The 14,842-nt window shown below is 31.4% G+C and overlaps 1 protein-coding gene across 3 annotated transcripts; it reads right to left on the bottom strand.

Moving 5' to 3' along the window:
• Window positions 1–3,839: 3,839 nt before the first annotated feature.
• LOC134238190 (tetraspanin-9-like) lies at window positions 3,840–13,124 on the bottom strand. Of its 3 annotated transcripts, XM_062720314.1 has the most exons (8): window positions 12,814–13,124; window positions 9,094–9,190; window positions 7,440–7,664; window positions 6,976–7,046; window positions 6,441–6,555; window positions 6,081–6,281; window positions 5,825–5,908; window positions 3,840–4,156 (listed from the first exon to the last, which is right to left on the bottom strand). In XM_062720314.1, exons 2-8 carry the CDS (start codon window positions 9,157–9,159, stop codon window positions 4,088–4,090), a joined length of 831 nt encoding a protein of 276 aa, XP_062576298.1. In that variant the 5' UTR covers window positions 9,160–9,190; window positions 12,814–13,124; the 3' UTR covers window positions 3,840–4,087. The 3 variants fall into 3 exon arrangements, with proteins under 3 accessions (XP_062576298.1, XP_062576290.1, XP_062576303.1); XM_062720306.1 differs by lacking the exon at window positions 12,814–13,124 and having other exon boundaries at window positions 9,094–9,422; XM_062720319.1 differs by lacking the exons at window positions 6,976–7,046; window positions 12,814–13,124 and having other exon boundaries at window positions 6,441–6,554; window positions 9,094–9,414.
• Between the last annotated feature and the right edge of the window lie 1,718 nt (window positions 13,125–14,842).

Genomic DNA, 14,842 nt, shown 5'->3' with positions numbered 1-14,842 from the left:
ATTGAAATAAACATGCCATAAGTAATAAATATTTTACAACACTGATTATATATTTTTTTTGATTAGGTTTTAAACATGTTTTTTGGTTCCCGTACAGAGTATTCGATGGCAACTTTTTCTTTTTATTTATAAAGATCTTTCCAAGAGAGAGAGAGAGAGTGATAGAAGTACGAGTATCTTTTCTTTGTTTAAAATGAACACAAACAATTTAAATGAAAACAATATACACCCAGATCTCATAGAAACTTTTTAAAGAGTCAAATAATACGCCATTATTTACTGCTCGATTCTCACATTCACCTGGAACACAGATTCTAAGTGTGTTTACCATTACGTTATCTATCTGTCGATTACACGCGGCCGAGAAATCTAAAGCGACACTCCGTGGTGATCCATTGACCCTGCAGTCGTAGGCAAAATAATTTAAAACCTTTCTACAACACGACAATTAATGAAAAATTCTTATTGTCAAATATTTGAGATTAATATGTTGGCTTAACTTTGTTTTAAATTTGAACGTGATACATATTTTAACTAAAACAGCTATCTAGGTTTTGTGTTTGTTTACAATTACGCGACAAACCATTCTTTCCATCGCTTGTTGACATTAATTTCGCCGGGTGGTAGACGTATCTAATTTACAAACTTACGGGAAAATATTATTTTGCTTAAGTAAATCGAATCTTTAAAAAAAATCTTATTAAATTGTCTTAGGTTTGACTTCAGCACAAAACCCTGGGGCATTTACTTTACATGTACTAAGCACATTAATCATATTCATCAGTCTTCAGTTTTTAAATGTTCGTTAGCTCCATGTGTAATTTTACTTTTTATTTTGACGATTCATTGCGTAAGGACTATAGCGATCTGTGGTTACTTTACTTCAACCAGTATTGATTTAAATGCATAAGCTTTGCCCTTTTCACACACAAATAAATCCGTTTTCAACACAAATTTTCCCAAACACACTTTTTTTCCATCACAGGTTTTTACCATGTCTATTCCAATTTTAAACTTTTAAAGAGAATCTTCCGAATCATAAGGATAGAATTATAGTCAAAAATGGATTAAACATCGATAGTTAACTCCGGCACTTGTAAACTTCATAAGTGGCTTCTGTGTTGCACAAAGCATACTTATATTACAGGTTGGATACCAGTAAAATTGAAAAAATAATTCAAGATTTTAAAGCAATGAACTTAATTTGTAAAATAATTTATTCAAATCCCGTAAATGATTAGTATACCCGGTAGTGTGTTAACACTGTAATTTTGTTCTGTGATTAAATATCGGTACCAAGTTATACAATGTACATGTAAGTAGTAATAAACTCGCATCCTATGTCCAAAATCGGAAATTTAAGAACTTATATAACAATCTGCAGCTACTGAATATCAAAAACTTATGTAATTAAACACCTTTACAACCCAATTTAAACAATTAAAATAATATCCGGCACCATAGTCAAACCATTTGTATCGTTTATCATATATAACTCAGTATTTTCTTTAAAATTATGAACTTATATCTAACACACATTACTTTTCCTAGTTTAAAAAAATAAATGTACGAAAGAAGGCAAGAGAGAGGCATTTTGTTCATGTACATTCATGTATTGAACAGAGAGTCTCCCTGTATCAATTATTGTCTAATTTATTTTATTAAACATAACCCCCCTTTCTTATTTAAATTAAATTTATTTGTTGATTTTATTCAACTTCAAGCACAATATGTAAGTACTAAAAGTCCATGCATGGATGCTATTGTACATCAGTAATTTTCTTTTATCTTTTATCCATGCATTTCTCCTTCAAGGAAAATAATTATGAATAAATTAATGGAAAGACGTGTATAAAACCATGTGGTTTGGGTTTGTCAATGTGTTTTAGATCATGATCAGCAAATCACAACTCCTTGGGCCTTTCTGTCTAACGGAATAATAATAATCTCGAATGTATTACGTATACACCATAACTCCCCCATGCACCCCACCCCCTTTCCCCAAAGTTTGAAATAAATATTCTTATTCAATGGACTGATAGTTGTACGTAGCCTAAACTTTCAACAACCCTCCCGAAATATTTCATAGGCAAAATTCTTAATCATTTTTTTTGGGGGGGGGGGGGGTTATGTTTGATATGTTTTAACGTCCCTCTCAAGAATATTTCACTAATATAGAGATGCCATCATGCACTTGCCAGTGGAGAGCTTCAAATATCCTATAAAAGGCACTTAAGGCCTTTGACCGGGGGAAGGGGGATCTTTTTCGTGCCAGCACCTTAAGCGACACGGGGCCTTGTTTTATACGGTTTTATCCGAAGAACAGGCCTCCACGTCCCACAGTGGGATTCGAACCCACGATGTAAGGATGAACTCCTTACTTCGCGACTATAGAGCAGACGCTCTAATCAGTGCGCTATGCAGGCGACCATGGATGATATAAAATGATGATAATGAAGAAAACGGTTAGTAAAATAAGAAGGGGTCGTTTTGAAATATTATTCTTATGAACCTCTGGGCAAGAATGAGAAACTATACTTATGAAAGCTTCCTGATATAAAAAAGATTACTTTCTTTTCAAATCATGACCAGAGTTTCCCCCACAAAGTGATTGAGTATTTTAGGGGGTAGGGTGGATGGGTTGGGAATTAAATTGTCTGCTTCTGTCTGTCCCTCAAAGTTTTTCCCAGAAGGCCAGGCTATAATGATCCTAGGATGTGTCATGAATCAAGGCAATATTACGGCAAATTGAAGGTCACTGGAGAAAGAATAAATGTTTTGTCGCAGTCATTTATATGTAATCGAGAATATTTTTTTGCTAATACTTGATACAGAGATTGCTTGTGACAAAAGGATTTTTCTATGATTGTGACTCCGAAAATAGTATCATTTCAATTTGGACAATTTTTGTTTAAGTTCATACTTGATAAAAATTGTTTATAGTCCGCCAGTTTCAGATGACTTAAGATAAGGCCATTTTAACAAATTCAGGGCCAATGACAAAAAAATTGTAAAATTCCTGTCAGAGTTATGAATTTTGAATCACTAGAAGTTGTTTCAGATTGAAGGTTTGTCCTGACACAGAGCCAATTCTGTTAAGATCAAGGTCACTGACAGAAAAAAATATTTTCTTTCCCACGCTATGAAGTAGTAAATGAAAATCATTGGATGCTCTTACCTGAAACATAGATTACTTATGATTGGAGGTTGTGTCATGACCCTGATCAAAGGTCTTTCTAGCAAATCTAGGTCACTGACAGAGAAAAAAATGTTTAAGCATAACTTTGTAATTAAAATTCACTGAAGGCTCATACTGAGAAGAAAGGTTGTTCACATAAGAAAGTGCAGTGACCTTGACCCAAGGTCAGTACTTCCTGTCCATAGCTCCAACGGAAGACCTACTCGTTGCTTTGCAACGAGCTCGGCTCTAGTTTTGTATTATAATTTGAACATGATACCCTTTCTCCACATCTGGGTGTGTGCGTCACAATCGGTATACATGTATTTCAATAAAGATGGAGTTTATTTGATATTTGGAAGTGGGCGAAACAAATAATATATCCCACACAAGTCCTTAGTTTGTAATTTAATAGATTCAAGTACATTGTATATATCAAAAGAATACAATTTAAAAATGGATAAAAATGTGATTTAAAAAGATGAAAACGCTTTGTTTTTATCTCAAGGAAACCTAATCATTATTTTTTGTATCAGGTTTATTTAAAATTAAACGCACATGAATTGAATATTAAAAGTAAAGGTTCTTTAATGCGGAAAAGGGAGAAAATAACAAACAGCGGCGATCTATCCCATAATACACATGTACTGAAAACTAAATGTTCTAGTACAAAAATGATTTTAATGTTAATAAAAATTTGTCAGCTACCTTTATGAAGTACAGATTTAACAAATATTAAGAAAAGAAAAATTGGATATAATATTTGAGTGCTTTAAAACATTTTGAAACATGTGTGATAGTGGATACAGTCAATCAATGTTAATAACAGTCTTTCAACCAGCTGAAGTCTGTGCATTTGGACACACATGTTTAAACCAATATCTATCATTTCAACTTAACTAGTATGAATTATACAATCTTTGAAGACTCTTGTCCTATCTGCCTACATAGGACGATGGCAAACACAAAAGCCAAAATCTAGAAAAGATGAAAAAGTAAGCAATTAACATAAGTAAAAGAAAGAAGATGGGAGATTACAAGAGAAACATATAAAATCTAAAAATTCATAACTAAGAGAACTTGATTCGAATTCATTAAAGGCGCATTCTTGCCGCTACCGAATTCAAATATGAATAATTTATTATATTTGTTTTAGATATTTGTTTTTAAAAAATGAAGAAAAAAATATTTTGGGTTGGAAACAAATACATGTAACTGAAATTTTTAACACACGGTCACAATAAACTAAAGACGTGTCATCATATCTTTAATAAAATGACGAAATGCTCAAATTTTGGTCAATCTTGACGACAGTTTTTGCAGAGTTCAAATTTGTTCTAGCACGGAGCTACCCAGGTATTTTAACATTTCATAGGTATATCATTCTATACTGTTTATCATCCTGTGCTCCATATTTTCCAGTCAAAATACAATGAAGCGCATTGAAGTGGTAACATTTTCTGTTTGGATGAAACGTTCTGAGTCATGTTTTGAACGTCAATTATTACAGAATGACACGCCAATTCCTTTAGAAACGTACAAGAAATATTCGTAATGTTTTAGGACACCCCACTCTTTGCGAAAAGAAACATGAGTTTCACTGAAATGGAGATTTTTAAAGTTATAAGAGAGATTTAGAGAGTTCCAGCTTCTATAAAACACGTTTTGAAACGAATTTGTACAAAATTATGAATTTATCATGTTTACCGGGATTTCCATAACACATGTATTGGTCGAACATGTGCGTACTCTGCGTCTATGTAGACCGTCAATTTGATTGGATATTATATTTTTAGAATACCTGTTCTACAAGTATTCCAATGAACCATTCGACCGATTTTTACTTTCTAAAGAAATGGGCGTGTCATTGTATGACAATCAACGTTCTAAAGATAGCTCAAAACGTTCCATTCAAACGGGAAATTTTACCACTTTAATGCGCTTCACTATATTTAACTTGAAAAATCTTTGAATTTGAAGTTTTGACTTCAGTGATATCTTGTGTTATTAAAAGTAATCAAATCATTTTTAAGCATTGAAGTCATACAATATTTTTAAAATTGATAACAAATGCAAAGTTTTTTTCTTATAAAAATTTCATTTTAAGGACAAACATTTGCCTTTTCTGAAAAATGTTTTTTAGTAAAGGCATGTCAGGTTTATCTGTATTCATGTCTTATCACATTAATTTTGTTATTTCCCTCTACTATATGCATGGTCACAGCAATTGAATAAAAAAAGTTTTATATTGCAAGTACTTTTAACTTTATCAAAAAAACTTAATACGAGGTATCCGTGCTCTATTAATTGAAAGAATGTTCTTATATCAAAACTTTAAATTTATTTTCATTTTACAAAGTATAAGATGAAGTATAATGTTGATACGGCTCTGCTACAAAGTCGTTGTGATTGAAAACTGATAAAAATTATGATAACTTTTAGACCCTGAATGTGTATGAGTTTGTTTTAATTTAGGTAATTTGTCCAAATTATAAGGACAATCAATACAAAGACCAATATAATACCTAAAATATATGTCAAAGACTTTGTATATCAAATTTTCTTGACAATACAATTTTTAAAAGTCCTATATATCAAGCTCAAGTTTGTATGTAAAACAGTCAAAACCTTTTTTAATCCATTTACCTCGAGTGTAATGCCAACAACCGATACCCCAATGGCGGGAGTTGAGTACTTTTGAATAAATTCTTGAAGTCTATCAAAACAACCCTTAAAGAAAATAAAGATGAATTTAATAAAAGAAATAATGCCTCAATAATGATCATTATAATGGAAATGTCAACATTCTCAATAATAAGAGAAAATTGATACAATTTAAATTCTCGTAAAATTCAGGAATAAAAAAAACGTTAATTGCAAAATTCTAAGATTTAAGACTAACCTTAGTCTTATAGTCATCAGTTGCAAAAGAAAAACAATCTGCCGGTGCCTTTGTTTCGAAATCCGATTCGTCCACTCCATCACAGCACGTCTTCGGTATTTGGGCATTATTTAGAAAACATTCACCTTTTTCCTTACACCAGGGGGTTTCGTCAAAATCGTTGTTTGGTCCATTAACAGGATTAACAGCGCAACAATCATACTATTTAAAAGATGCATAACACTAATGATAAATGAGAATAAATGAGAGATGCAATGTAAAGATGTAAGGAAATCGATGTTTCTTTTTATTGACAATTAATTCCACAGCCATTTTGTGCCTTTTACACATGGTAAGAAAGTAACAATATTATCTAGATACCCTTAAGAATATGTAATTCCATCCATTGGAAAGAGCGTTGGTGGTATTAAAAGAATCATCAATAAAATTCTTCTGGAGCATTCCCAGCATCGCATTCTTGATTCTTTCATTGAACTAAAATGAAAAAAAGGGCCAGTTTTGATTTGAATTCATTTATATTTTGAAGAAAATAAGAAAAAATAATTGTATGAAGTATAACTCTATTTTAAATAAGGCAAATTAGAAATTGATCTGAATGATATTTTCATTTATACATGTAGTTACGCCTAAAAATAAAACGGAGAAAAGGGTGTTGTATCCACAATACTGCAAAACGGAAAAGTAACACCAGACGGATAGAACTATTCACCCGAATATTAAATATGAAAAAAATGAATAAAATTCAATTGAATGGGTTTTTTTTCTTTGGATAAAAACACGATTTTTTTTAAATTAACATTATTCATTATTTAATATGGATAGAGCTTCTAAAAAAATTAGAATCGAGATACCTTCTGGACCCTGTTTGAAACACTTAGTTTTATAAATACTTATCAATGAAATTTTAGATAAAAACACCACGGCTGTCGTCTGCATGGCAACCATTATAAACACAAGAATGGCGTACTAGAAAAGGTTAATATACATGTAAATAAAAATACAAAATTTATAAAGCCTATGCAAACAAATGATGACATGAAAATATTTTATTGTATTTTAATTACAGTTGGTTTGTGCACATGTTCTAAAAACTTACAATGCTCTCTCCCCACATGTAAATTACACATTTAAATTGCCACAATTAAACATGGTTTATAAAGTAAACGTATACAGTAATTTTGACATTGACTGTAAATTCGAGTGGAATTGAGTTCCATTCGTTAACTACAGTAGGAATAAAATAATATAAATATAAGTTTGTAATCGACATTTTGGAATACCCGGTATATCATAATTATGATAATACCATGTCCTTAAAACCCCTGGAGTTATTAATAGAGATTTTGTTAGAAATCTTACCACAATTAGCAAAGTTTTCTTCTTACAATACACTCCAAATAGTCCAAAACCCGCCACCAACGCCACAAAGATGCCGATAATGATCACCAAGATGGAAACGCTGTTCAAAAGATCGCCAAGGTTGTTTCCAACCACTTGGACTTTGTTCAAGGTGGGTAAAACCTCCACAAATACTGCATTAATTTTAAATATGATTCCTGCTACCAATAACCCGATACCAAGTAACTGGAAGTAAATATTATCATGTTTATAAACCTTTAAAATCGTCATGGTCTTGCAATATTGATATCAATTATATTTTCTTACTACACTGTAGCAAAAAGTTGACAATTAACATGTCTTCAAGTCATAACATAGATTTGAAGTCTACATTAGCAGCTTCAAATGAAGTTTTTCGAAGTTTAGTAATTTGGTAAGTAATACAACAGAATTTTCGATAATGCAAAACAATAGTATGTCTTTCAAATTCATTGCCACATTAATTTTAGTATTACATTCTATATTTTATATTCAGATTCAACCAATTATAATCAGATTCAACCAATTTAGATGAACGTAATATTTTGATATGACACTGGAAAGGTTTGTAACCTTAGAAAAAAATAACTGAAATCATTAAGACAATCAGATATACAATATTTACATTTTCTTGAGTAGTTGGAGTAAAAGTTGAGGGTCATACAGTTTGATTTGTCTCCTATCTCATTAATCGGAAATGGTCTACTTCCCTTAGATGCAATTAGGTATTTTTCGAAGTGGTTAAGTTATTACACAAGATCATAGTATACTCATAATACCAAAAACATTCGTGCTCTTAAGAGTTAATATCTATCCATACTGAAACATGAATGAACTTTGTGACTCCGTGTTTTGTTCCTGTCCTATTTTGTCACATACCATGATAACTTTAATGTAAAATATTCATTTGCGCTAAATTTCACATCTTAAAAAATCAAAACATTGATTTACATCAATAACAATTACATTAGAATCAAATGGAAAAGAGTTTAAAGTATGGAGCGTTGCTTACTTTTTTCAATGAATATAATGTCCAATCATGATATTAAGAACAATTGACACAATGATCAGAAAGACGAATATTTTTTCTTACCTAAACATAAAAATATGAGGCATAATCATTATAATATTTACTGTCGTAATTCATTAATTCATTTAGAATGCATATTGAAGAATATCACATTTTTTGTGTGTGCTTGTAAAACAATGGAGATATTTCAATTTTAACCGTTTATACTGGGTGAACATTTTTCAGCATAACTATAAACAATTAAAAATATTCAGTACTGGTTAAAGAAACAGGCAATTAAAATTTGTAACATTTTTAAAAATCTGATTAAATGATCCTCATAAACAAACTCAAGTGAAACAATTCATTGGATTTTTTGGTATAATTTTCTGGGAAAGTCTTATTAAGTCAAATGTATTAATTTCATACATACAAATCATTGTTTCTATTGTTTTCCTGATTGGTTAAGAGGACATATTAAGTAAAACTTGATTAGTTATCTCATTTATACATTATATTATAGAAGGACACATGACAACAAAAAGAGAAAAATAAAATTCCTCCGTTTGAAATTGCCAAAATTATATTGTATACATTCCCCCAGAATATAATAAAAGAGATACTCACAAAAAATATGATGTTGAGGACAATTAAAAACCATTTCCCAAACTGTTTGCAGCAGGTACCCGGCATGTTAGGTTTAGCTCATCAGACCAGGCCGATACTGAAATAAAAATATAGCAATAAAATACATCCACAATAAGTCAAATAACCCTACATTATCAACATGACGTTTTAATGAATGAGTCTCATTCCCATTTCCCATACGTCATCCTTGTGAATAGATTTCCCCTTCTCCGAAAAAAGATGACGATGCAAGTTCACACCAACGTTACCATCTGACAATTACAGACTTCTGTTTTAGGTTCCCTCGTTTGTAAATTGCTTTAGGTACACAGTATATTTTATTCTATTATGGACTTTGATATTGAATACTAATCCTTATCTCCATATCCCTCATGAAAGGGTAAAGATAGAAAAACGAAAAGTCTAAATCATCTCGTTTGTCAAACAATTATTTGATAGTTGGTACTTGTCTATGGAATGTCAGTAAAACATGAAAACATATGGGTGTAAACGGTCGGCAAGGAATGCTCACTCCTTCGTTGCATCTGACACCACCTCTGATATTTTAGAGGTCCGTGTTTTCTCTGCTCCAAACATAATATTATTCAATGGACTTTTGAGCTCGAAAACTGTTCGTTATCTCCATATATTTCATTGTAAGAATAAGATATGTTTTTTATTTCAAGACTCTCTCGGATATATCAAATCGGCACATAAAATGTATGATCTATTTTTTAAAATCATGATACATCGAAATATCCTAATGTCTGTTTGAAGGCATTCATTATGTAATGAAACATATGGAGATAACGAACAGTATGCAAGATCAAAAGTCCATTAAGCAATACAAAAAAGGAGCAAAGCAAACACGGACTTCTAAACCATCGGAGGTGGGATCAGGTGCCATGGAGGAGTGAGTATCCCCTGCCGACCGGTCATCCCCGCCGTGTGCTCCTTGTCATGATCTGGAAATAACGGGAGAATCCTCCTCAATTCAGTGTATAAATAATGGGACTAACAATTTCTGTGAAAAACGTCAGTCAGCATTTGACTCAATGATAAATTGTATTTGCTGACAAAATCATTGTATTGACCATAGAACTTACGAAATGACGACTTCATACGAGACAGCTGAAATTCTTGTTTCATTAACTTGTTTGTAAATAATTTACCTCGTTTAAGAAATCGTTCATACGTAGAGCATGCTCATTTGAGATACATAAACTCCGTATGCAGGTGATGAAGGTATATAGCTGCATAAATAAGGGAAGTTTACAATAGAAAAGTTAAGGTCATTACGTTTATCCTAGAGGTTCGTTGTTAGATTACCATTGACGTCTTTTTCATTTAAAATATCCAATTATGAAACAGATGTGTAAGACTCTGTAGTATCTTTTATCTGAAGCTCACCAGGATATATCGTATCGACATAAGAATGGAAATTACCATTGTTAATTGACAATACGTCGTCGATATATCTATATGTCGAGTTGAAGGCCACAGCAAATGTTTTTTTCTTTTCATGCATAGAATTTTGCACAAATTCTCCTTCATATGAATACAAAAATAGGTCTGCTAATAACGGGGCGCAATTGGTACCCATGGGAATTCCAATAGATTATTGGAAGACCAAAAACCACATAGATATTGTCAATCAGAAACTCAAGCATCTTTATGATGTCAACTTTAGAGTACTTGTGTGTACAATCAGAATGTTTTTAACAAAATAATTTTGCAAGTGACCAAAGACAAAGTAAGTAAATTTACGAGTTCCATTTTTATTAGAAAAGCAGCTGTCAATGATATAAAAAAATTGGACTTTAATTTCTCGTTTTGGCATCCAATATATAATTCTATAGGGTAGTTCAAATTCATTTTGGATCTTTCGGATATAAAAATATTTAAAACTGACTAATTCTACTTCATAGAAACCTCTTTAGAGAACAAAGAAGCACAATTTATGACATCAGAATTTTAAAAGTTTGTTGTTGGAAGACTTGTTCTGCAAAGACTACATAAACATTGTCAATATCACCTTCAGAGTACTTGTGTGCAGGATCAAGGTGATCTTGACTAGGCAGTTTTGTTTGTGAGTAATCACAACATAGGCAAAACTCTGGCTTCCAGAAACAGTTGTGTTGTCTGTGACAAGTGTAGAAAAGTCGTACGTTTTGATGATACTGACTTGAAAATTTAAACAATTTAGAATTTTCTAAAAGCTATATAAACTATAAAAAAGCATTATTTTCTTTGATCAAATCTAGAAAAATAGCCTTTTGCTAACCCCCTATATGACAGATAACACGGTTTATTCTTATTTGTAGTATCTTCAATATTCTTGGCGATTTTATGACGTCATGGAAAAAAGTGAACATAATATCAATACAATCTTACTTTAACATATCTAGATTTATTTTAAAAAGGCCAAAAAACATCATGTTTATGAAATTAATTGACTCGCACTAGTTTAATTACCCTGGGTACTAGATTACTTCAAGTATTCAAACATCCAGATTCTAAAATACATTTAAACAATTACACTTCTATAAATCAAGAAACATGTGAGTACAGTCAAAGGAGAAACAAATTAAACTTCCTGGAAATAACAACTGCTCTCACTCTCTCTCTCTCTCTCTCTGAAAATCGATGCTTCATAAACAAATACATGTATATACTGCGTACGAGAGGTGCTAGAGAAGATAATTATGCTTTTTGCAATAGTTATACATTTCCTTTAGCCTGCAGTATAAATAATTACAAGTGGCCATGAAAGGTTTAAGAAAATACTTCTACAGTGAAATATATCATAAAAGGTTAGATAAAAGGTTATGCGTCGCACTTTTCGAATAGTAAAATGTCAAATGTCTCCGTTACAACTATGCTCATAACAACTTTTAATAAACATAAACTGCTTCCATCTCATTCTCATATTTAGATTTATTTTAAATAAATTTAGATTTTAAATGTTTTCTTTTCATTATTTGCATATTTGAATTGAAAGAGAACCCCCAAAACAATTCAAAATTTATATTAACATCCGTTTATAGAAGTATTTTCACTCTAAACAATTAATGTGTGTTGAAACTAAAGCAAAACAAATTGAACACGTTGAGTACAGGATGATTGACCAGAAACTGAAATCTACATCAGTGAACTCTTAAGTTTTAACTTCCTGTTAAGTTTTATGTACGAAATTGCATCTCCCTACAAAATAGTTCTAATTTGAATATAAGCATAGTTTTTTCATATACATGTAGAATATATAGATATAAGAATAATTTCTGATAAAGGATAACAAACGAATTTTTTTATGGTCTAATCCTCTCGTGCATTGTATGGTTAGTACCTGTGTTGCTGTTTTACAACTCTTTTTATCATGTACAGGACTATAATTATTGAATATGCATCACATGTTTTAAAGTTGGTAAAGAGTTGATACAAAGCAACCTTTTATATCATACACATGTGATCTCAGGGTGTGATTCCAATGAATTTTCCTGTTTATTTAAGAGAAGTTATTGAGTAAATGTCTGCACTACAGTCAATTATACAGTGTGTATTTTGTTAAATGCGTCTGTTCGTCTTCCTAAAAAGATACTTACATCATTTCTTCACCCCAAGAGGAAAAAATATTTTCATGTGTATATGCTTTAAAACCAATCTACATACATGTATGTTTGACCTCTCAATCAAATAGAAGTAATAAAAGTAAATACTTACAAAATATATCCAAAACATCCTAAACAGGTAATAGCCATCTTGCGTTCAACTTCAGCTTACACACGTGTAAAAATCAAGAGTGGGGTTCAAATTGTATTATTATTCATCGCGTTGAATTATTTGTTTTTATCATCAAAACATACATTCAAAAATATCAGATGAACACAGTTTAAACGTACAACGTACTCTTTCATGGAGATATACATAATACTGTCTAAATGACTTTTCGCTGGGACCAAGTACGACATAATAACCTTTTTCCGGTTATAAATAAAAACGAGGGCATTCACAATATTTAAACACTTTTAAAACAATTTCTTCAATAAACTATGTTTTGAGGATAGTTTAAAACACTGAAAACAGAAAAATAATTATGAAGGATTGAGGTATAATGTCCATATATCATGGAAAATAATGATCTAGACCTCCTTCATCAGAAAAAAAAATCAGCAAAGTCTGAAAATTCTTCAAATAGGGAAGGGAGTTCCCTTCCCAATGATGAAATTCTTCAAAATCACATTTTTCGTGTTGTACTGTGGATTCATCATTGTTTGTGGGGGACCAAAGTTCGTGGATTTCGTGGTTCACCCTTACCCTTGAATTTACACCCCACAAACAATTATTTTGTCAATATATTTTTTCATTCAATTGTCTGAATATACAAGTTATTCACGAACTTAAATCCCCTCGAACCAAAAAAAAAATTGCTTACCCACGAGCATTGCCCCACACGAATTAAAATGATTTCACAGTAATCTTTAAACATTTAAACATAATGTTACTTCGAACTACCTCACCTACAATGAATTCCATAAACTTCACAACAGAAATACAATAAATATAATTATATGGTTGGATCCAGCAAATTATCTTACAAGTCCTAATCTCTACTCCCTAGCACATATCAGTATTAACTGCGCATGCTATTCAGGAGAAACTTCAGACGTTCTGTGTACCACAGCATATTCTAGATGTGGTGAAAATGATAGAGATGTGGATCCTCAATCACACTAAAGAAGTTTTTTTTTTTTAAAATCACCACAAACGTCTAAAACGTACAACGTTCTACATTTAAAACAATCATTCCACAAGTTATATTCAAAACTAAGCTTTTTTCTTCAATAAAAATGGAACCCGGAAATGTTTACATGGTCTACAATAGGTCAACAACAAACTTTACTTTGTTAAAAGTCACATTAATTTTAAGTACTCTGAATCTGATATTAAAAGGATACAGAGGTTCCTCATATATCCAAGTGAACTGAAAATAAAAGACACCAAAGAGTCTGCCACCTTTGTTTCATATTTGGATGTTCTACCGTAAACATAATTGCATGACAAACCAGTTGACATCCAATTATCCTTTTTTCCCCTTATTTTTGAAGTAATATTGAGCTATTACACGTACCTACATATGGGGTTCAGCTTATTCGCTATTAATTAAAGAAACAGTTTTGATAGGTTTTTAACTCAGATAGTTTACTCACAGATGAGATGCAGGGACTTCAACAACCTCGCTTAAATTCAACGTATCATCACTTAACAAAACTTGTAAGTGTTTAATTACTCTACTAATTGTATTTATATAAAAACTTCGTGATAGAGTTGTATGATATTTTCAAATTATTATAACCAATGAGTCATCTCAACAACTGTTGAAAGAAAATAAATTATCACCGATGAAAACCAATGTAACGTGACGAAGCTTAAAAACAATCTTATAAATCTGTATTTTGCAGCACACGTTTTGTGTAATCAGCATCATTTAGTGACCATTATAAATTTTTAGAAACTGGTTTAACTAAAAAAAAACCCACACAAAACATAGGCAAAATAACCATTGAGGAAGTATGGAAAGCCGTTGGAATGTTATATCTGTATGATCTTTACGACACGTTTTACTCACTTTTATTTTTAGTGTTTATTTGACTTTTATAATACTTTTAAAAAACCATTTAAACACATTTTCCCCACGGGTTTTACGTCACTTTTATCGCAAACTTATCACAATTTGAAAGCTTTGGGAAAA

The sequence above is a fragment of the Saccostrea cucullata genome, unplaced genomic scaffold (assembly GCF_032062105.1).
Source record: "Saccostrea cucullata isolate Sc308-1 unplaced genomic scaffold, CSIRO_AGI_Scuc_v1 ctg13824, whole genome shotgun sequence".
NCBI classification, from domain to species: Eukaryota; Metazoa; Mollusca; class Bivalvia; order Ostreida; family Ostreidae; genus Saccostrea; species Saccostrea cuccullata.
This window is presented reverse-complemented; position numbering and strand designations above follow the sequence as displayed.